Source organism: Camelus dromedarius, chromosome X (assembly GCF_036321535.1).
Source record: "Camelus dromedarius isolate mCamDro1 chromosome X, mCamDro1.pat, whole genome shotgun sequence".
NCBI lineage: Eukaryota > Metazoa > Chordata > Mammalia > Artiodactyla > Camelidae > Camelus > Camelus dromedarius.
The window spans coordinates 104,032,121-104,055,786 of record NC_087472.1 but is presented as its reverse complement, the minus strand read 5'-3'; the positions used below and the strand labels follow the sequence as shown (position 1 = coordinate 104,055,786).

Here is a 23,666-nt window from a genome sequence, read left to right as displayed (position 1 = left end):
AACTATTGAATATAGTTCCCTGTGCTGTACAGTAGGGCCTTGTTATTTATCTATTTTATATATAGTAGTGTGTATCTACAAATCCTGAACTCCCAATTTATTCCTCCACCCACCCCTTTCCCAACTGGTAAACATAAGTTTGTTTTCTATATCTGTGAGTCTGTTTCTGTTTTGTAAATAAGTTTGTGTCATTTTTCAGATTCCACCTATATGTAACATCATGTGAAATCTGTCTTTGATTTACTTCACTTAGTATGATAATCTCTAAGTCCATATGTGTTGCTGCAAATGGCATTATTTTATTCTTTTTTATGGCTGAGTAGTATTCCATTGTATAAATATACCACAGCTTCTTTATCTAGTCATCTATTTAGGTTGTTTCCATGTCTTGGCTATTGTAAATAGTGCTGCTGTGAACACTGGGGTGTGTTTATCTGTAGAGGTAGTTTCCTCCATATATAGGCCCAGGAGTGGGAGTACTGGATTGTGTGGTAAGCCTATTTTCAGTTTTAAAACGTCATCTACTGACCAGCAGCACCAGCAGCACCTGGAGCTGGTCAGAGATGCAGACTCTTAGGCCCCACCCCAGAGCTACCTCATCAGAATCTGCTTTACAACAGGATCCCTAGGGGATTCACCCGCACACTGAAGCTTGAGAAATGCTGCTCTAGAACATACTGCAAATAGTCCATTTTTTAATGTACAATATCACAATATGCACAGTCTAAATTAAAGCACAGTATTAAGGCATGGGGAAATGCCCCAAAGTTCTAAATAAACTTAATTTTCTTTTACTGAGAAATGCTAAGTTCATCACTATGACTGCTCAATTTTTCTGTAAATTTTGTTAATTATAAAAGATTTCAATCATATAGAATAACTTAATCCTACGTTGCTTGTTGTTATTTGGTTTTGTTTTCTTTAAGAAGAGTAGCATGAGCTATTGAGTGGCCCAGGATTCTCACTTGGCATTGAGAGGCAAACAGGAGCCCTACACAACACCTTCTCCCATAACTGAGAAGGCGCGCTCTCAGCTCTGTGCCCGCAGGCAGGAGGAGGGGACGGTGTGAATGCCACCCAGTAGAGTCCACGCCAGGGTGAGGGCTTTCATCATGGCTAACAGGATGGCGCTGTGCACGCATACAGCGGGGGGGGGGGGGGGGGGAACGCTTGTTCTAAATAGTCACACAACTTTATTCTGGAAAGAACGAAATGCTTCAAATTAAGGTAGTTTGGCCATGATCTCTCCATAGGGAGTTTATGAGGTTTGCTAAATGTCGTAAGCCAGTTCCTGGCTGCCAGACTGTAGATGCCTTAATTCATCATAGTATCAACAAATGTTCTTTCACACTTCTAGTCTCTGAGGACAGACTGATGGAAAAAAAAAACTTATAAAAAGCTGTCATAAAGCCAGCTTTCTTCATAGCAGCCAAATACCCTGTCAACATGTTTCATGATGGCATGCTTTTCTAGAAGAATTCTGCCATGAGAATTCCTGTCCTCTTTAAAAATCTATACCTCTTCTCTTAAAATCATACAAATGGATGGGGGAGAAGCATGGTGTAGTGAAATGAGCGTTGGCCAGGGGTCCAGCTGGCTGAATTCAAAGTACTGTATTTGCTGTGATGGGGGCCATGGTCTAACACTCTGGGTCTTAGTTTCATTGTCTGTAAAAAGGGTCTAATAAACCCTTTGTCTGGGGATCACTCTTAGGAGTAAGCAAGATTGTGTGTGTGAACCCCGGTGCCTGGCACACAGCCAACACTCATCAAATCTTTCCTTCCTTGTCCCTTCACCCGTTTTTTTTTTTTTTAAAAACCCTCAGGAGTGGGGAGGGTATAGTCAGTGGCAGAGCGTGTGCTTAGCATGCATGAGGTCCTGGGTTCAACCCTCCGTACTGCCATTAAATAAATAAATAAATAAATAAACCTTTAAAAAATTGAAAAATTTTTAAAAATTTTAAAAACCTTCAGGAAAATGTCATCAGAAATCTTCTAAACAGCAGAGGCTGTTATTCATCTTTCAATCTGAGGAGCCTGTCTGACCCATACCAGGTACTTAAGAAATATTGACTGAAGGGCTGGTTTCTATGCAGGGCTTAGAGCTCAGGGGTCTGAAGGTGGAAACCCAGGTGGCACTAAGTCGTCAGAAGTCATGCCATTTCTGATGTGGGGTCCTTTAAACAGAGATGGCTTGGTCCTCTTAAGAATCCAGCCCTATGGCATCTGACTTCTACCCAAACACATGCCTCTGTGGGGAAAGGAATGGAGAGCTACCTGGAATAGTATAACTGAGCCCTTTAATATGTGTGACTATTTTTAATTGTATATTTCATTCATACAGAAAAATCATTTGGATTTAACTATTTACAGTCCTATCCAATTTTCATTTCCACTGGCCAAATATAGTTCACATAACAGTCAACATCTACCCGAACGAATCACTGTTACAAATCTGCCATGACACAGGCTTTTAATTCTCTCCCGTAAAGACTCTGATCTCATTTAGACAGAAACATTTCCTAGTAAAAGATTCACCAGTTTCCTTACCCTTTGATGAATAAATCCACCAAAATGAATCTAATATGGTCAGATTTTCAACACATTTCATTTTCTTTTCAAAGCCATTATTTGCCAGTATTGTAAACCAAGGCAGAGTTCACTTCCCCAGCCCTTCTACAACTTACTGCACGCTTGAGCTCTTGATGTAAACATAGCTACTCGTACTCCTGTAAAATGTCCTCTGACTCTTTGAAACGATCCTATGTGTTATTTTGATTAATTTCATTGCATACTGTTTAGTGCACCAGAGACTCACAACAATATTATTAAACTCCAACCTAATAAATGCAAGCACTTAGCAGAGAATAGACAAAAAAGGCATGGCTACTGCTAAACAGGCGGCAGGAGTCTGATGGAAGAAGCCTCCTGGAGGGAGCAAACCTTTGCACTAAGGGTGGAAGGCTGAACTGTCAGTAGGCAGACAGAAGTCAAAGAGAATCACTAGGCACAAAGAACAGGACATGGAAAGGCGCAGAGATGTGGAGAAGTTTGGGCCACTGAAGGAACAGAGAGTTTCTAAACCGTAAGGAGAAATGATGGAAAATGAAACTCGAATGTTCCGTTCGGGCCTGATGAGAAAGGGCCTGGTGATTTGTGCCCACAGGATCTGCGTGTTTATCCAGGAGGAAACAATCAGTGAATGGACAACCAGAAACCTTCATCACTGGATCTTACATCTTAGAGGGTTTCTTCTCCTGAGAAGCTCTTGAAGATTTGGAAGCATTTACTGCTACCTCATGGCTAAAGTCAAACAAAAGCTGTATACACCTAGAGTCTAGGACTCGGGAGGAAGTAGCCGGGCCTTGCATGATGCTGGGTCACAGCGGGCCATCTCCCAGACTCCCTGTGAAATCCCAGTGCCCCTCAAGCACGACAGGTGACCGTGGCAATGAGTTTAAACAGAACGTGCGACTCTGGCAGGATTCCCCTGTCTCTGGACGCCTCTCTGAGATTCCCCCATGCCGAGCACATGCTTGTCATACAGGAAATGCTGGGTGAACATTTGACAGATGAATCCTGACAGTGAAGAAACAACCCAAGACCCTTAAACACGGGACTCTTTCGGCTGGTGGCTCATCGAGTCAGCTCAGTGACTCACCACCATCTTTTTGCAACATGAAAATTAGGGGAAAAAATTAGAAAACAATCAGAGCGCATCTTGCTCTGGAAAAGTAAGTACCACTTTGAGAAGGTTTTGTTTCTGTTAGATGTGCTCATGTAGGAGGATGTGTGTGTGTGTGATGGTTGGTAACAGAATACATGTTTCCTACCTTGTGTCATGGCCAAAAAGTGACTCCAGGGTAGAGCGTGTTAGGTGAACAACTTCACCTGAGCTTTTCTGGCTTACCCCTTCTCAAATACCCTGAAGAGCCAGTCACGGGTCCTTAGTTGGTGGCTAGGATGACACGGACAGGAGGCATTCCCTGCAGTAATTCTTGAGCCTCATTAAAACTCATGGAACCCCTCGCCCTCGTCTCACCAGCCACAGCCACATCGCACCTGAGCATTGTGATGCCGGTGACCCTGTGGCTCAGCAGGAAGTGACCTGCACCTGCAGTGTGGAAGCTCTGTCATCCTCAGCCGGGTGTGACATTGCCTTATGAGGAGGCACACACTGGAAGTAAAAAGACACCTACCCAGGACTTCAGTCTGTTTTCTATAGAAATATATCTTCTTATCACCACATAAGGTTTCTTCTTTGTTTCTGATTATAACTATGGTGTTGCCATCTTTGAAAAGGAAGAGGAGGCAGGGTCCCTGTTATGCGCCAAGTCCTGTGCTACTGATCGCCCCACACACTGTCTTCATTAGAATCTCGACTGCTCAACAATTAGATCAGCGGATACCACTATTATTTTCAAATTGTGCCTAATCTCTGTCTTCTGGGTTTACTGCCGTCAGTCTTCCCTCTGGGCCTACAGGCAACTTTCTGTCTGAAATCTTAAATCTGGTAACCATAGTAACGAAGCAGAGAGGCGGGGAAATCTTGGAAATGCAGTACAGATACTCAAAAAAAAAAAAAACCCACAAACAAACCCAAACCCTCCATTATTTTCCATTTTCCTTTTCCTAATTTTTTTTTGCAAGAGTTGTTTACAAGAAGCTATAGTTGGAGTGAACAAATGCTTGCAGGGAAGAGAGAAGAGAGCAAGGGCATAGATGGGCACAGAACTAAATGATAACTCAGAAGAACGGAGCATAGATGGTGTTTCTCATCACTTCACTGCTTTGAAAGTCCCTGGGAGAAGCAATAGGAAAGTGCCTCTGGATGGTTTACAGTGTTCGTCTGCTTCTACAACTGCCAATTTTAAAACAGAATTTACAGTCCATACTCATCAAAGAAGACTTGGCTTACCAGGATTATTCAAATTCCAAAAGCATTGACTCCTCGCCCTCTGAGCTGCTTTCAGCAGAAAATTGAACAGTGGGAGGGAAGAAAGAGGAGAAAGAAAGAAGGGGCTATTTGAAAGAGTGATGTTATTGCATGGAACCGCTAGGCTGTCAAAACTGGCTATAATAAATATAGGCCTCCACAAATGTGTTGTGTAGACCTCTAAAAATACACCCATTCTGTGACTAATTCTTTATATAATATGAGGTTACACATTGCTATTTGGATTTTTGTTAATTATTCTATAAGTCTATATTTTATCTATTCCATATTAGAATCTTCTTCAAAATTATAACAGCAGCAAAGGACTTGATACTTAAATGAAACCCTTAGAAATGATGAAATAAAATATTCTGCAAGTCAAAGATAACCGAAAAAGAATACACCTGAACCAAACTATTGCTGTGGGTTGATTACATTAGAGCAGGATTTCTCAAAATGGTTTCAGAATGACTAGAAACTTCCAGGAGGTCAAGGAGGGTCATAGCAGGGCACAGCTTATTGAATACATCTTCCTGCACTTGGGTCAGTGTCTTCAGTGTGGTTTGCCCTCCCAGACGTCTTACCTTAGCAGTTTCCATACATAATCAGAGACTCCCACAACTAGAAGGTACCCAGTCATCTCATCCCTAAGCCACATGTTACACCAATACCCAACATCTCCACCAAATGATTAAACAGTTGAACTCACTACCTTCCAGGACGCGGTGCCCCATGTTCAGTCACAGAGTTGTTAAAAGTTCTTCCTCATACTGAGTTGAAGTCCGTCTCCCTGTAACATCAACCAATTATTTCTGATTAGCAACCGTGAGCCATGAGTACAGATGCTCTCCACCCCTCTGAAAACACCTGTCACATGAGCCAGGCTCATCTGTTTTCAAGGCCAGCCTCTCTCGTTCCTTCTGTTTCCTCATGCGGTGCGCTTTCAGGGACATTCAGGACCCTGGCAGGGTTCCCTTGCCCCTTACCCTGCTCTCAGACTGTCCTGTTTGTACCTCCTATGCTTTTCCTATCCAATGACTCAAGGACAACAGTCCACCAACTGGGATCTCAATGACATTCTCTCTTTCAGGAATTTGAACGAAGAGCACTCTCATCAGATAAGAGTAAGGAGTTAGGCTGAAAAGGTTCCCACAGGGCTGAGGTTGGGGTGGCCCAGTTGGAATATGCATAAGTAAAGGCATCTGAAAGGAGAAACGCAGAAATGGGAGAGAATAACAGCCCTGAGAGACTGAGAATATCTCATTTCCTGCCTTGCCTGCTGGCGCTCCTGGACTGGGTAGCCTGGCTTACACCAGCATCAATGCCATCACTGCTAACGTTTACTGAGTACGTACTATAGACTGGCACTGTTATAAGCCCTTAATGTGCATCAGCTCACTGAATCCTTTCAAAACCCCTATGAGGGAGATGCCCTGACTCCCCCTGCACTACAGAGGGGACTGAGTGACTTTCCCAGCTCCCACACTGCTTAGTGGCAGACCTGGGAAACCAGGAGTTCTGGATCCAGAACCCTGGCTTCTTACCTTTCCAGGGCACTGCTCCTCTATCCTTGGAGACACATGAGATTTTCTTACAATATTTTTGGAATAATTTCTTAAAGAAATTCCCCATTTATTTAAGCTATCATGAGCAGGTTTCTGTCCTTTGTAACAAATCCTCCCTGATTGAGATACAGGAAGATTAAAAGGTATTAACGCCTGGCCGAATGGCACAGACAAGTGTCTCTGAGCTGCTCTGTAGCTGCAGTAAAAAAGCAGGCTCAGTTAACCAAAGAGGCTGCCATTACATTCACTTTTCTGTAATATATCTGTAATACTCATGTATCTCTTGCAGAGGCAGTGCATTCCATGGTATTATTACAGAAAAATGCCATCTAACTTTCCTTTAATTACTCTAGCCTGACACCATCTCTTCCATAGTATCCTGTGGCCTGTCCATTCCTTTCCCATAGCAGGTATCAAATCATATTGCATTCACTGCATCAGGGATCCCAAACCTCAGCATTATTGACATTTGAAGCTAGACGATTGATGCTTTGTAGTGGAGGACCGCCCTGTGCACTGTAGGATGTTCAGCAGTATCCTAGCAGAGCCACTAGATGCCAGGAGCACCCTCTCCCCCACTGTGACAACCAAAACTGTCTCCACACATTGCCCAATGTCCCCTAGGGGACAAAATCACTCTTAGTTGAGAACCACTGGTCTACATGTTCTAGACCCCCTCCACCAATCCCACACTGACTTCAAGGGCAAGACTGTCTTTTTTACCCTTATTTCTTTCCAATGCTTGGTGCATTATGATGCTCAATAAATCTTAGTTAAAGAAAGCCATTAGTAACTTGCATTAAAATGGTGTTTTGTACTTCTAAGTCTGGAGTACCTGTACACTTGTATCAGGCTGGGTTTAGTCAGGAACAGAGAGAGACTACACATACTACTAGGATAAGGGGTTTATTATAGGAATTATGGTTTTTATGAATACAAGAGTAACTGGGGAATAACGGTCTGGAAGGCTTTAGTCAGAAGAAAACTTTAAGCTGAAGCTCTGGAGGAAAAGCAGGTGTTCACAGGGAAATCTGAGAAGCTACAATATCCAGCCTCAAAAGTGGGATCATAAAATGGGAGCCCACAGAAAGGTCTGGAATCCCACTGTGTCTAACAAAGCAGCCTCATCTGACCCTCACAGACTCCCGCAAAATAACGGCCTCTTCTTCCCTTCTACCTTCCAAATCTCCCAAATTCCTCTCACTGGCCACCCCTTACTGGGAACCAATCAAGGAGGGGATTCTGGGAAACGTAGTTCTTCACAGCTTTAGGCAGACACTTCAGGAGTGACTGCGCCAGGTAAACAACAGATAACCTCACAGAATAACCACTTCTTGACACCAGGTGTGTATGTTATATATAAAGATCAAAGCATGAAAAATGGTCTGAGGCATTTGGCAGTCACAGTCATCCAAGTTAGAAAGCAAGAGGAGGGAGGGTGTAGCTCAGTGGTAGAGCACAGGCTTAGCATGCACAAGGTCTTGGGTTCAATCCCCAGTACGTCTGTTAAAAAAAAAATTAAATAAATAAATAACCCCAATTACCTCCCCCCTTCCCAGAAAAAGGAAGAATCTTTTTTTTTTTAAAGCAAGTAAATGCTTAATATGATTTGCTGTTGCTGCTATTGGCATTGCTTTCAGTCCGGCAGTAGACTCATCCTCTGATCACCTGTCCCCTCCGGTTTGTGCTGTGGAGACAGTCTCAACATTCACTTTGTCTGCACCCTGAACAGATGGCAAACTATGTTAATAATCAAACAGCTCACACTCCAGATGGAAGATGTTCACCTTCGTGCTTCTTAGAATTTAGTGTGTCTTCTGAGCATTCTAGCCCAACCAGAATTGACAGAGACTACTAAGAAAGAATTTCCACGTGCCAGGCATGGCTCCCCTCTTGAGGAATGGAACCCTCACAACCATGTCGCTGATTTCAAAACTACCCTCTAGGACTTTGGCTGACATTAAGTGAAAACATTTCTGCTCTACAGATTTTGAACCCAAAGTCAAACAATTATTTTAAAATAATTACTTCCCATCCATTAAAAATATGGTGCTATAGGTGACGCGTGGTACAAAATAGAATGAAGTGTATATTTCACTTTAGGAAACAGCAGATTCAAAACATACATTTAAAGGACCAACGCTTCAGCGTGGCCCAGGAAGGCTAAGATATTTACCCTCCGGCCCTTCACAGGAAACGTTTGCTGACACCTGGGCTAGAGGAGGAAGAGCAAGCGTTGAGACCCGAGAGGTGGAGGCGACATTACAGGCACGTGTCTCTCACTGAGGTGGCAGCCACTGCGGTTTTGATCTGACCTGACTCTCACTGTAACAGGATCCTTCCAGCTGCTGTACTGAGAAGAGACGTTATTGCCGGCAGGGAGGATCTAGAAGCTGGGGCACCAGGTAGAACGCTATCGCTAGAATTCTGGTGGGAATGATTCTGCTGAGCCACCGTCGGGTCGCTCAGACCAGCATGGCACGTAGTGGGTGGTAGGAAGTGACTAGATTCTGGCTTGGAGACTGAGCTGGTTGGACTTCCCGGCACTAGATGTGTGGCATGGCCCCACAGAGGTGCAGGGGAGGCTGGAAAGCACAGTCTCCTCATGTGTACGTGGGTGAGCGGCTAAGCAGGGCTTCTTAAGAAGGGGCGATTTTGCCCCACAAAAGACATGTGGAAATGTCTGCAGACATTTTTCATTGTCACATCTGTGGAGGAGGGAGGCTACTGGCTTCTAGTGGGTAGAGGTCAGGGAGGCTGCTAAATGTCCTAAGATACACAACGCAGTTACGTACAACAAAAATAATTCCCTGGCCCCCAGTATCAGCAGTACTATAGTTAAGCAACTCTGAGCTCAAGAAAGACCCACCACCGGAAGAAGAAAGAAAGATGGGCTTTCGTATATAATCAGGAGTCTTAGCCCAGCTCAACGCCCAACGCCCCAACCCCTGCAAGGCACCTGCAGGCTGCGGCAACCCCAGTTCTGGGATCCCAGCTCAGACCGCAGCTGAGTTGTCTGCCCTCGCTTGTCCACGTATTCCCCCCTGTTATTGCAGGTGAGCTTTATCCTGAATAAGAAACCCTGCTGGCTTTTCTTTTTATACAGAAGCTTGTGAAAATAACATGTGTGACTGAGGCAATGAAAGCAAGTTTGTGTAAAGATAGCTAAATGGTGCAGAGCACCACAGGGCAGGTATTAATTGGTTTTAAGAGATTTGTGAAGAAAAATGTTCCATTAATTAAAATTTCAAGACTTAAAACTCATGCTTGGTGATGACCACGGATTTATAGGAATTTAACTCTCTTCACCAAACCCAAATGGAGGGCATCTGAATTCAAATACCCTTAATGTTTTACAAATACTCCTTAGTCTTTGCTATGGGTAACAACTGATAAGGTCCATTTATTTGGCGAAATGTTTGCATATATATAATACATACTGGCTTTTCATTTACCTAGCTTTATTATTTTGATTTGCAAATAGATGCACAAACGGAAAAAATTCTCTGCATTCTGGAATGTTTGTCTTTTCCATTTATTTTCTTTGCAAATACATATGCATTTTTTTGCTAAGATTGTTAATAAGATAGATCTAATTTTACATATTTTCACACTATCTGGGCTGCTCACTAGCTTATCACTGAGCTGAAAAAATGGACAGTGTTTCAAATGTAGATCAAAAATACCTCACTTCTCGAGTGGCATTGTTGAGTTTAGGCTTGCCCTGATTTTATAGAAATTCAATATGCAAAAACAAACCACACAATACAGAAGCAAGGAAGCATTTTTCATATTATGAAATGCCTGTTTTAATTTAAGAAGCATTTACCTTATATGTAGGATTCAACACAGTGAGCTTTAGCCAAGTATTGTTCTGGGTACCGGGGCTATCAATACATGCAAACTGGGTCCTTGTGCTTGAAGGTTACGTAAGAGAGGCCGACAGGTAAACAGCTGATTTTAAAGTATGATGCAGCAGGTTCCATCACGGAGGCATGTAACCAGGTGCTACAGGAGCCATGGCCCAGGCTCAGGGGTCAAAAAAAGGCATCCTGAATGGGATGATGACAAGAGTGGAGGCTTGAAGGACATGCAGGAACTCACTGGGTGAAGAGAAGAGAGTGGTATTCTATGCAAAGGGAAGCAACTGACTAAAGCCAAAGACCATGAAACCCTGTGAGAGAAGTAGGTATAAGGCAGGACATAGGGGTCCTTGAATGTCACACAAAGTAATTTGGCAGTTGTCATTAAGGAGATGAGAAGCTGTTGAAAAGTATTAAGCCAGTAATGGAGGCAATGCGTCAATGGCATTCCCTCAGTTTCACTAAAGCAGAAAGCAGGGCTGGCTTCAAAATTTTGGGGACTCAGGGCAAAATGAAAACGTAGGGGCGCTTGTTCAAAACTCATTATGAATTTCAAGATGGCTACAGCAAAGCATTAAACCAAGTATAGGACCCTTCTAAGCACTGGGCACTGTATGGCTGCACAGTCTGCATGCCGACAAAGCCAACCCTAGCAGAAGGTATCAGAGCAGGGGGAGGAAGAAGGCATTAAGACCCTTATTTGCATACTGTCTAGTCTATGGTTGGGAAGAAAGTCTTAAACCTATCAACCAGCTAGAGATTAGTCTCAAGGCCAGCATTTAGTCCTATACTCAAACTCAGAAAATGGCCCAATGGCTAATCTCTTCATTTTAAAGAGGAAATGGAAGAGCAAAAAAGTTGAGGAGCTGTCCTAAACTCACAAATGTAGGAGGTAGTAAAGATGAGAATCTCATCCAAGCCTTTCAGATTCTATCCCAGCGTTTCCTCTGCTCCTCTACAATGTCAAGGCTATTGAGTCTGTTGCAAAAGGGATAGGATGGAAGTTTTTTGGGCAAAACTGATCCAGGAGCCACAGAAAGGACTACAATTGGCAAAGAAAGGGAGATCAGCTGGGGGACAATCGCTGTCCCCTCCTTTCCCCCAAGGAGAACGTCCTTTCCGAGACCTTTCTCAGAATCAAGAGGATCATTTCAAGCACAGTTTTGGATGCATGGGCCCAGCATTATAGGAGGGAATAGGGCTACAGAGATGACTTTGGCACACTCCCATGAGCTTACACTTTGGTGAGTGGAGACAGTAGTGGAAATCAGCTATCATAATCCCTGTCTACCTATTTAACAAGATTGGGAAGCAAAAAAATTTAAATAATAATAAGAAAGTTGGAAATGAATTCTAAAAACCAATAGGTAGCCATAGAGTCTTTTTCAGATTAAGGGAATCCTAGATGATTTGCACACTGCCTTGTATATCTCAGCAGTATTACCACTGATACCCTCACCAACTCTCAAGGGCTCAGGCTCATCTGAGCTCCAGTAAACCTTTGCACACATCTTAACAATCTCTCTCATATTATTCTCTATTTAGTCCTCCATGCCCCTCCTCCAAAACCCAAGGTCTTACTCATCTTTTGCTCCCTTGGTTCTTAAAATAAAGCTCCAAACGGGCAGCATGGTTTGCAAGGCCCTGTGTGATCTAGCCCCTGGTCACTTCGGAAACTTTGTCTCACCCTACTCTCTCCCTGCATTCCAGGAGCCGTCCTACCATCTCTCCATTGCAGCAAACCTTCCCATCTCAGACATCTCCCAATTCTGCCTTCCCCTCTTTAATGCCTCTCACTTTTCAGATCTCTAATGAAATATCACTTCCTCAGGGAAAAGCTTCGCCTATCTGCCGGAGTTGACCAGAACCCCCATTAATAAGTTCTCATGGCATCCTATAATTTTCCTTCAGAGCCCTTGGCATAGTTAGTAATTATCTAGTCATGTGATTCTTTTATGCGTGTTTGTCTTCACCTCATGGTTGGGAACTACCTGTATGCAAGAGTTGGATCCTGTTTTGCTCGCCACTGGATCCCCGGCAAATGGCAAAGTGCCAGGCATCTCCTCAGGCCTCTTCCGAGCACTCAACTTAAAACATCCATTTATCTGCCACTCATCTCTCAAGTCTCCTACCTTGAGTGTTTTTCTTCAAAGAATCCATCATGATCTATGTGTGTGTGTCCATGTATGTGCAAAAGTGTGGGAGTGTCTTGCGTGTATATATGTGTATATATGTTTAAGGATGAGTTTGGGTGTCTGTGTGTGTGCACCTGATTTCTCTACTTGTTACTCTTTCCCCATTAGAATACAGACTCCAAAGAAGAAGGGATTTCATCTCCTTGTTTAGTGCTGTATCCTCACCACATACCTGGCACATAATACATGCTCAAAGAATTATTTGTTGGAAATATGGATACATAAATGGCAAGTTCCTTCTTCAAAAATCAATCATGGGGTGGAGGGATAAATTGGGAGTTTGAGAATAGCAGATACATACTACTACATATAAAAGAGATAAATAAGGTCCCTACTGTATAGCACAGGGAACTATATTCAATACCTTATAATAGTCTATGATGAAAAAGAATATGAAAAGGAATATATTTATATGTATATGTATAGCTGAATCACTATGTTGTAAACCAGAAATTAACACAACATTGTAAACCGCCTATACTTCAATTAAAAAATCAATCATAATGATATCCTGCATTGAAAAAGAAATGATCCATTGATACAGTTTTCTTTTGGAAAAAATGCTATTCACTGTCTGCCCCCAAATGATACTGTGACAATTTTAATTCATTTCACCACATGTCTTTAAGCAACAAGGGGTTATATTTGATTTACTTTATTTCAAATTTGTCCTACAAAGTTCAGTCAGATTTTTCATCCATAATCTTTTTTTTTTTTTTAATAAAGGTACTAGAGATTGAACCCAGGACCTTGCACATGCTAAGCACGGACTCTAGCACTGAACTATATCCATCCCCCTTCATCCATAATCTTGAATGGAAGCCATTTAGAGTTTGAAAGGGACAAATTCATTAAAACCAAAGACTTCCAGAGTCTTAGGAATCAGACAGTTTGGGGATTAGACAGCACTGATTTGAATTTCAGCTTCAACATTTATTAGCAATGTAACTTCAGGAAGCCACAGAACTTCTCTGAGTCTCAGTTTCCTCTGAAAGCATGTGATTTGCAGGGACGGTTTGGTGATAGGACTGACTGTGGTTTTAAGTGCATGGTATATAGCCATAATCAATAAATGATCAATGTTTATTATTCATATCTACTCCCGAGTCCCTGTGATACAGAGGAGGAAATTGAGGCCACAAGAATTAAGAATTTCTCAAGGCCATCCCTCTTCCCCAAGTCTAGGTGATAGAAATCGGCAGGCCTTCGATTAAGCACCATCCAGCCTTCATTTGCTCAGGGGACTTTTTTGGTAAAAACCTGCTCGTGTCTGGACTCACACTGTTTCCTAAGGAGGGCTGAGGACTCCATTATGTCCTTGTATTGACTGACGTTCCCTACAACCTTCAGTTCCAACAGAGCCACTTCCTATTCCAACAGAAGGGCAAAGATTCAATCAGAGAAACGGGATCAGAAATGGGATGGAAAGAGTTTTCCCCTACCTCAGTTTCCAGGAGTCCTTTTATTTCCTCCTTTCTAGGACATAAAAGAAAAACTGGAAATACGGGTCTCACTAAAATCTTTCATTTTATAAATACCATATTCTTTAATTTGACTGAAGTTATTTGCTTACAACAAATATTTCAGTAGAATGTAATTCTTGTGAGCTTTCAGTTCAATTTCACATCTAGACAACAGTTATCCCAAACACAGGAATTAGTAAATTTTACAATAAGTCAAACTGACGGGTAAGACAAATAAAATAAGATGTTAGGTCTCAAATGAATGGCACGGTGCCACGGCAGCGCTTCATATAGCAGACAGGATTTAAGGAGATTTTATCCAAGTGGAGTACAGAAAATTGCATGTATTGAAACTGTGACTGTAGGATTCACTTTCTGTGGGGATTTAGTCACTGAATCACGGAACAGTGAGCTAGACGTACTTACAGCTCAAAGTTACTGAAGATGGCGGGTCAGCAGCAATAATTAAGCAATTGGTTTTGTAACTAATCAGAAGAAATGGAGAACTATATGCCTAAAATTCTTTCCTCACTGAGAGGATCAAACTGACTCTCCCTGTGAACACAATCAACTAAGCTGTGCCTACAAATTGCTCTTTATTTTAGCTTCAGTTTATCCATGACTCAGGCTCATCTCCATTTTGCCCTCATGTAGGAATCTTGCCATATTACCATAACATTTTATTCTGAACCTGCTATAAAGGCAATTAGTCACTCATTATAACACAAAATTTCAAATTGGTTGCAATTATGTTTTCTGAATCAAAACCATACACTTTGACGTGGGTAATTCAAGGTTCCATATTTAAAATGCATTGAATGAGTCATAATGGTAAATAAGAAGACCCTTAAACTAACACTCATATCTCCTGCACATGAAAAATTAAATGGATAATTTCTACGTATGACATTTATTTTTGTGGTAGAGAATGTTGAAGAATTGATTTAATTAGGCAGAGCTATGCTCAGAAGCATAATTTGAAATACTGTTGAATGAATGAGGGAAGTATTTTCAAGGACAGAGAAAACTCTTAAAATTCTTTTTGCTCATTATTCAACAAACATTTATTAAGCACCCACAGTTTGCACAGCAACTATGACATCATAATAACCTAACTTGGCATCGTTCTATTCTAGTTCTGCTAGTTAACTGAATGAGTTCATCTCATCAGCTGTCCAATCATAGTATGTGAAGAAAGACTTCAGAAATTAAATGAATGAGTCAGTCTGGAGAGAAACATGGACGTGTGTATTTAGGTTTCCTTTTGTTTTACGTGCTAAAAACAGGTTACTAGCTAACCACTTCTTCTATTACTTTAGAAGCTCAGGAATCTTAAAAGAATCTTCTCTCACTCAGGCAGTCAACTATATACTTAATCACGATTTTCTAAATGTTTATAGAAGTGTGGACAGCAATTTGTAAGATTCTATAGATATGGAAGGAAATACAGCACAGTAAATTGAGGCAGGTAAGGGGAAATGTATTTTGAGTGATTGTTTCCACTTGAAAAGTAATCTTAGATTTAATAATTAGCATAGGTTCCGCATTTTAGAGCTGAATATTAGAGCTGATCTGGGCCACTGATTTGCAACCTTTTGCATTAGAGTCACCTGATTTTTTTAAAAATATGGATTCTCAGTTTTCATTCCCAGTGATTCAGATTCAGTTGATCTGGAAGGGGCTGGAGGAGGCAGGCATACATACACTTGTGAAAGTTACTGAGCAGCCAAAGCTGAGGCCCACAGATCTAGTCCAGCCTCAACATTTGACATGAGGTCTCCGAGCCCTTGAAAGAATACACATCTTGTTTGTCTATACAATCAACACAGCTTATTATACTTGGAGCCAGGCCTAGAACCCAAATAGTCAAATTTCTAGTCTAGGTCTTTCTCTACTAAACCAATTGGCACCATTGCCACTTTTCTCACACATTGGTGAAGATCAAATTACCAGTTAGTAATAGGTAGAAAGTCTAAGATTGCTTATAACTCATGTGACTATCACATCCCCTTCTAGTGACCTCTGGGCTTCCTTTCTTGCTAAGTATGGAATAAGTCTCCCAATGGCACTGTAATGATTAATATATCTGTTTATTCCACATTTTCAAAAATTTCACTTAGCTGAAAGTTTTGCACCCATAAAATATATCATTCACATTTTAGGACAAAGAAAATAGATGTAATATTTGAATCAGAGTCCAGTTGAAGTCGTCATTATTGGGCTTATAAAGCTAGTACATGGAAGTACTCTAACGCCAGCTTCCTTATATGACAATGCCTTTAGGTTGGCCACACCCACTGGGTTCTGAAGGCTCCACGGAGGTAGGGCTCTTGTCCAACTTCAGCTGTCTCTCAGCACCTACCAAAATGCTTGCCATAGACTCAATACTCAACAGAGCATCCTGAACCAACTTGTGGAGGACAATCCCATGTGAATAAAAGCACTGGGAAGATGGTTTTATAAAGGAGTATTTTCACAGTTACTTTATTAGAAGAGCTTTGTTTGGCCTGATTTTCCTGACAGCAATGTGTCCTTGCTATATACCATTTGGATTACAGTTGGCCTCTCTCTCGTTAATAGTATGTTAAAAGTCCTTTATTCAGTATATCTTTTATATGTGTGAAGGCACAAATGAGGTACAATAAACACTGATGAAATAAAATTAATACCAAATTTATTGTCCCTTGGAAAATATAACCAAATTAATTAATATAATATTATTCTCGGGCAAGAGAAAGAGTACAGTGCCTTTGGTGACTCAAAGGGGTGGCATAGTATTGTGGAGAGCAGTAACCTAGTTGCAGCAGCAGAAGATTCAATTGCTGGCTATTGAGAACTAAATTTTTCTTAAGGGGGTCATTTCAATCCTACCTTTTCAACCTCTTCATTTTGACCCAAACGCACACCCCATTTCCACACATTTGTTTCTACTGGGGGTATTTTCTCTTACCATAAGGTTATAGTTTTTCAGTCTTTGATCTAATTCATGTAGAAATAATCAACACAAAATACCACTGACATCAGCTAAAATGACACGTTTAAATATGGCAGAGATGAATAACCCACCAAAGAAGAAAGGTAAAAACTGACACTGAAAAATTAGCCATAGTAGAAATATTCAACACCAAACAATGAATATTTTATTTCTGCTGTATAACTGGGATGAACTAGAGGGCTAGCGGGGAAAAAGGTATCCATTTAAGGGGTTAATCTGAGATCAATTATTAACATTAAAGCCAACATTAATGGAAAAAACTGGCCTATGAATGGGCCACAATACTATAAGTTTCTAGCTCAGGGCCAGGTACATAGCAGGGATTCAGTAAATGCTTTGTTGAATGAATGAATGGGTAAATGAATTAATGAGTCAGTGAGTGAATGAGCGCATGGTCCTCTTCAAAGATTTAGAGTATAACGTTGGGATTTGGAGAGTTGGCTTTAAAACAGTCCATTCAAAGCTGTGGATGAATAAACTAGATTTTGGGAAAGTGAGTGCTGAATACAATGAGGTGTTTCTGGTTGTTAATTAATTAAAATGACCAGAGTCATTATTCTTACCTTTAATTTCTCAGCCTAAAAAGTTAATGAACTGTAGCTGTTCTAAGAACAATTGAGTTGAACTTGAAAGAGAACTCCCAGTTTCAAAAGCTTCCCACACTACCAGTTAACTGTGATTTATCTTTTTCCTTCTGAAGAATTTTAAGCATCTTTCATCTGATTTGACTGACAACCAATCTGTGCTTCCTCTGTCTTTATTCTTCCAGGAAGAAGATGTTACTCGTGAAAGTCGTTTTAATTTCAGCGGTTATGGGATGGGTCACTGCCTCCAAGTGAAAGATGGAACAGCTGTCAAGGCCACACCTGCCAACCAGCTCCCACAACCCCCCAAAGATGCAGATGCCATCAAGAAGAAGTTTGTGGACCGGGCAAAAAGGATTGACACGATATCTCGAGCTGCCTTCCCATTGGCCTTCCTCATTTTCAACATCTTTTACTGGATCACATACAAGATAATTCGGCATGAAGATGTCCACAAGAAATAGATGTGCCCTTCAGACCCTCGGACTTCTTGCCTAACTCTTGCGCTTGTAAATACACAGTGAAATTGTCTTTATATCACTTTGACAGAGGAGACGCCTCGGGGAGGGGGGAGGGAGGATCATGGGGGCGGGTTTCCTGGCACCTACGTGAATAGCACCTAAAGATAAGTTATCCGGGCAATGAAGGAAAATGTTTGCACAAAATTAAGGTGTCGCAGAATCACGTGAGCATAATTCCCTTCATAGTCTTTAGCACTGTTCTTTCAGATGATGCATTAATTAGACATGATAAGCAAGGTCAAGTACTTGAGGGCTATTTGTCTTTTGGTTTGGTTTGGTTTTGACTAATTCGGGTACTGAAAAGTTAGCTTAAAACAAACACACGCGTGCGTGTATGCACACACACACACAAAAGGAAAATGCTTACCATCTGACCATAGTGACTAGCCTATCGTGAGTTGAGGACCAAACTTTTTCAGGAAAATGCTGCCTCGTTTTTAAAACAAGCCTCCCAAGCTACGTTCTTTACAATGTCTGTAATTACCTTTTGTGGGTCATCAATAATTTCTACTTATCGAGAAAACAACAACAAAAATAAAAACCACTCACAAAGAAGAGATTTCTACTTTAATGTCTGTGTAGGTGTGCATTTTAATATTATTTTTCTTTCCTAGATGTAATTTTGGGATTTGAATTGTGTGTTGTGAAATTGATTTGATGGTATACTCTCTTAAAAAGAAATGCCCATTTTCTTTTAGATCCAAGTTAGTGCACTACTTTTTTTTTTTTTGCTTTGACTATATTTACATGCAATTAAGTGCTCAAGTGTGACTTAGCCACTGCAGCCTCTCAGCCACAGTATTTATGGAGGTGATGTGTCCTGAACGACGTAGCTCATATTAGCCTGACCTTCCCATTTCTGCTCTCATTGTAGGTGTAACTATTAGTCCTAATGTCAACTGACTCATGATTTCTACTGTCAATACAAGTGAACATTGTTTTAAATATCCTTAACTAACTTAAAGAATTTTAAAATTGTACTGTGATTTTCATAACCCGTTGCCTTTTTGGTACCAGAGCTACGTGGTTTGAATCCTGGCTACATGTTTTAAGTAAGAAAAAAAAAAAAAAAAAAGACGTATTTTTGCTTACTCAGATTAAAGACAACCTGTAAAAATATACTGAAAAAATTAAATTTTACATGTGCTGTAAAAGGGGTTATCAAAATATTTGTTCAATTTCAATAAAGCTAAGTGTGCCACAGAAGTTCTCTAAGAGTCTTCCCATTTTTGCACTAGGATGTAAATAATTTAAATGTCAATGGTAACTTGGATTGTTGTCTCTGGTCTTCCTCATAAACTCGAAGCAATTATATAGCTATTATACTTTCATTGTACTGTAACAGTAGTTTACGGAATCCCCATAAAGAAAGAAAAAAAATACGTTGTTCTCACTGTAGAAATAGGGAAATGGAGACATGGAAGTGTTAGTAGTCACTGCGAGCAGAATCTAATACTAGGGACTTCATACGAGATGTGGAAAACTTCCAAGAGCACTGAGGAATCACAAAATACCAAAGTGAAAAGAAATTTAAAAGACCAACCTGTCCACCTACCCATTTTGATTTTGTCAGGAATGGAGTTCCATAATGAAAAAAAAAATTCTGAGAATCCCAGTGAAATAAAGGTAATTCATCTTGGCCCTTGCAGATTTCCCTTAACCAAAGATATCCATGGTAAAATTTTCAGGAAGATGTGGATTCATAAGTTGATGAATGGTCTTTTAAACCTAGCCAAATATTGAATCATTTCCATAGAGAGGAATATCACAGAAGGGCTAAAGGCATGAGCTTTGGAGACAGGAAGACTAGCTCGGCCTCCTATCAAGAGTATTATCTTGGATAAGTTACCTGACTTTTCTGATTGGCTCCTATTTCATAGGGTTTTAAGAGGATGAACTGAGAAAAATGCAAGCAAAGCTATTAGTTCAGTGTCTAACACACAGTAAATTCTCAATAACTAACAGATAATAATAAAAAAGTAGCAGTATTATTATGAATAGCACTACACTGGGCAAGAAGTTACATAATTCCTAGCCTTGGCAAGATTAAGGTCATGCTTTCCGCCTCACTGCCAAACCATTGTTTCTGTCTTATTGCTTACTCCTTTCCAGACAAGTGAGGCAAAGTATTTGATTGGTCTCAATTCTCTTTCTCCCACTGAAAAATAGTACAACTGAGGCTAAAATGTCCAAGATGGGCCTGAGCCATAAGAGTTCTAGGAGGAGCCCTGATGCTACATAGGGTGGGATGGGGAGGTACCTTGAGGGAAAATCCCAAGCTAAATGAACACGTCTAATCAAAGTGTGTACCATATAATTTTCAGGGGGATGTGGCCCTCACGTTAGAAAAATTGAAAAATAATCACCTCTAAACATATCTGCCAGGCACTCAAGTAGGTAAAGGCACCCTGGATGGCCAAAGGGGTTCTTGACTTTGCTCTAATTCTAGTCCACATTCAGTGGAAAGATCTCTTGAATTTGGGTCATATAAATAAAATAAAGTCTCAGGGAAAAGATTTTGAGTACAACATAGTCTAGCAAAATAGATAATTTCCCTATAATGTTATTGGGGATTTTATTTAGGATGTTTTTTTCTCACAATAGTATGTGAAAGAAAATAGTTCAAGAGTAAAATCATGGCTCCGAGGAAGAGAACTTACTACCAGTTTTCATTAGATGGGAATCTTCTGGAAGAAAGTGTTTACGTTTCCATGGGTTCTCTGCACTGCCTGCCAAAGCTCAAATGCTCAATGAATATTATTACTATCACTGGGGACAAGTTGGTGAAAGAGGATGTGCTGTGCCTGTTGACAAAGTTATACAAGTTTTTTCCCAACCAAGCAATGACATGCAGTAACCAACCATTGCTACCATTTTTCAGATAATGGATTACTGGGGGATTTGTCTTTTAAACATTTTTCAATTACTGCCACTTGGTTTTTAGAACAGATTGAGATGATTTAAGGCTTAAGACTCTTCATGGCATTCTCAAACACCTTGGTCCAAAACAGATGCTACAGACCAGACTGACTGGAGATTTTTAAAAAATCCTTCCAAACAGTATTAGCATTAAGCCTCCCATCTATGCCGCTAAAGAGAACTGCCAAATTCTGAAAACAATTTTTCCATAAAGATTAAGTGAATATAATTTTACATTTTGCTCACTCCATTAATATCAAATAAGTAGGTTCTAAACAAAACACAGCACAAATTCCATATTTTATGATTCACACTTCAGAAAAGAAAAAAAAAAACTATTCAGAATACTTTTTAGGATTTTTGCATCTCCTGGTTTGAGCCCGAAGCCAATTTGTGGAATAAATGTAAGTCATGCATGTATATGCCAAATACTCTTTTTTAATCTTTTAAACTCTGCTTTCAACTTTTTCTTCTTTTCACCAATTGGGGTTCATTTTTTTTCCTTTTTTTAAGTATAAATTGAATGATTCAAGTAATGCATGCTCTTCACAGATCATGAAGTAGAAGAACTAAACACCACCACGACTTCATATTCATATAGTTTGATATATTTCAACATATCAACAAGTTTTGACATCTACAACAGCACTCAACTCTAATCATCATCCAAAGTAGCCAGATCACAAGGAGTCAATATCCATCCTTTGGTCAAAAGATAAACAGAAGCGCCATGAGTTAGACACCTCAGCCAAATCACTTATCATATCAGAGGCTGAACATTTGGCATAATTTGTTTCTAACTCCTTTTACTATAACCACATTGTCTAGGAAAATAAAAACCTGGAAAGCAAAATGTCATGGTACTACTGACCCACCCTCATGGATGACAAAATAAATTGGAAATAAATTGGTAAAGGACAGCAGACAATAGAATATTTCCATTGAAAATGCCTAAGAGAAATAGCTCAAATGCTGCGTATAGCAGTAAGAACATCTTCATTGAGAGGAAATACCTTGTGTTATTGAATGGCCCAAAATGTCCTGGAGTTGAAAAAACTACCAACGGAGTTCAATTTAGAAGGTGTTTATTTCCACTTTTGAAGGAGGGAAAATGACCTTTGCATTGTCACACATGCCCCCACGTAAGAAAAGATGCAATATTCTTACTTTGGTGCAAATGCATTTTAAAAATAACAAGTAACATGGTTTCCCTCCAGCTGAGGGTAGTGTGTGTTAGATGTTTTTAGACCATGAGCCAGCATTTAGAAAGTACACTATTACTTTGCAAAAATGATACATCAATAGGTGAACGGATCTTCAAAGAGGAGAGCAAAGCTCGGGGATGTTCCTTGTGAAGAGTGTGCCACACTGGCCTTCTTCCTGAAGGACCTAGGGCTGGTCATGGAATGGACAGCTCAGTCAGTCCTCATGCAGACTGAAGCCTCAGCAGAAGCTCCAGGTTCTCTAAAAGGATAGAATTAAGAGCCAGGAGACCCTTCATATGCAAGGATTAGAAATAACCAAGACTTCATCAGCTTCAATGGATAATCATTTCTTAAGCTATCCCTGCTTTCCAAGGAGACAGATTTAGAGTCGGGGTAATGAGAAAGGGAGGACAGATAAAAGGAAGACAGTAGTGAGAAAGTTCCTTTCAAGGCATAAATCAGATCATGTCACTCTGCTTTAAACCACCAATGGCCTCCCATCTTAGAGAATAAACCAGAATCTTCACTGTGGCATCATGATTTGACCGCACCTCCTCTCCCACCTCCCTCTCCCCACTTCTCTCCCTCCAGGCTTACTGCCCAGGACTTAAACATGCCAACCACACTTCTACCTCAGAGCCTTTGCACTTGCTATTTCTTCTGCCTGGCACCTTCTTTCCCTAGACCAGGAGCTGTCAAACTTTTTAAGGCCAGATAGTAAACTGGTTAGGCTTTGCAGACGGTATGGTCTCTTCTGCAACTACTGAACTCTGTTCTTATGGTATGAAAACAATATGTAAACAATGAATGTGGCTGTGTTCCAATAAAACTTAATTTACAAAAGTAAGTGACAGGCCAGACTTAGCCCATGGGCAGTACTTTGCCAGCCCCTGCTCTAAATACGTTCAGGGCTTACTCACTCATTTAATTCAGGACTCTGCTTGAACGTCTCCTTCTCAGAGAAGCTTTCTCTAACCAACCTATAGAAACTAGTACCTCCAACCATTTATACTGTTTCCTGTTCCTGCCTTATATTTTGCATAGCATTTGTCACCTTCCAATTGATGCTTTTATGTGTTTATTGTCATACACACACACACACACACACACACTTGAAGGACAGCTTCATGTGAGTAAGTAGAAACACAGGTTCAATGTTGTACTCCTAAGGTCTAGATCTGTGCCCAGCACTTACTAGGTGTTAAATCAATATAGTATTTGTTATGAATATTGAATAGTTAATACTTATTAAGGAGTTAATTGCATGTTGCATGAGAGGCTTAGAGATAGAACTAAGGAATCTAATACTAGACAGTTAGATAAAAATTGCAGTCAAAACTCGAGCACATTTTGGGAATTGCACTAGATTCAGATTTTCCAAAGTGTGTTCTGAAAAACCCTAATTCTATGAATCTTTACTT

At 40.6% G+C, this 23,666-nt stretch overlaps 1 protein-coding gene and 1 long non-coding RNA gene across 3 annotated transcripts in view; one reads left to right on the top strand and one right to left on the bottom strand.

Annotated features, from left to right (window-relative positions):
• LOC135320082 (uncharacterized) overlaps positions 1-5,809 on the bottom strand; it is a 375,701-nt gene extending 369,892 nt beyond the window's left edge. Inside the window, exon 1 of the long non-coding RNA XR_010379238.1 lies at positions 5,648-5,809. This is a non-coding gene — a long non-coding RNA (uncharacterized LOC135320082). The remainder of the gene's footprint in view (positions 1-5,647) is intronic.
• The window catches only part of GLRA2 (glycine receptor alpha 2), a 174,414-nt gene extending 155,258 nt beyond the window's left edge, over positions 1-19,156 (top strand). For both annotated transcript variants that reach the window (XM_064482552.1, XM_064482551.1), the window contains exon 9: positions 17,786-19,156. In XM_064482552.1, the coding sequence (XP_064338622.1) occupies positions 17,786-18,064 (279 nt within the window). In that variant the 3' untranslated portion in view covers positions 18,065-19,156. The remainder of the gene's footprint in view (positions 1-17,785) is intronic.
• Positions 19,157-23,666: the final 4,510 nt, after the last annotated feature.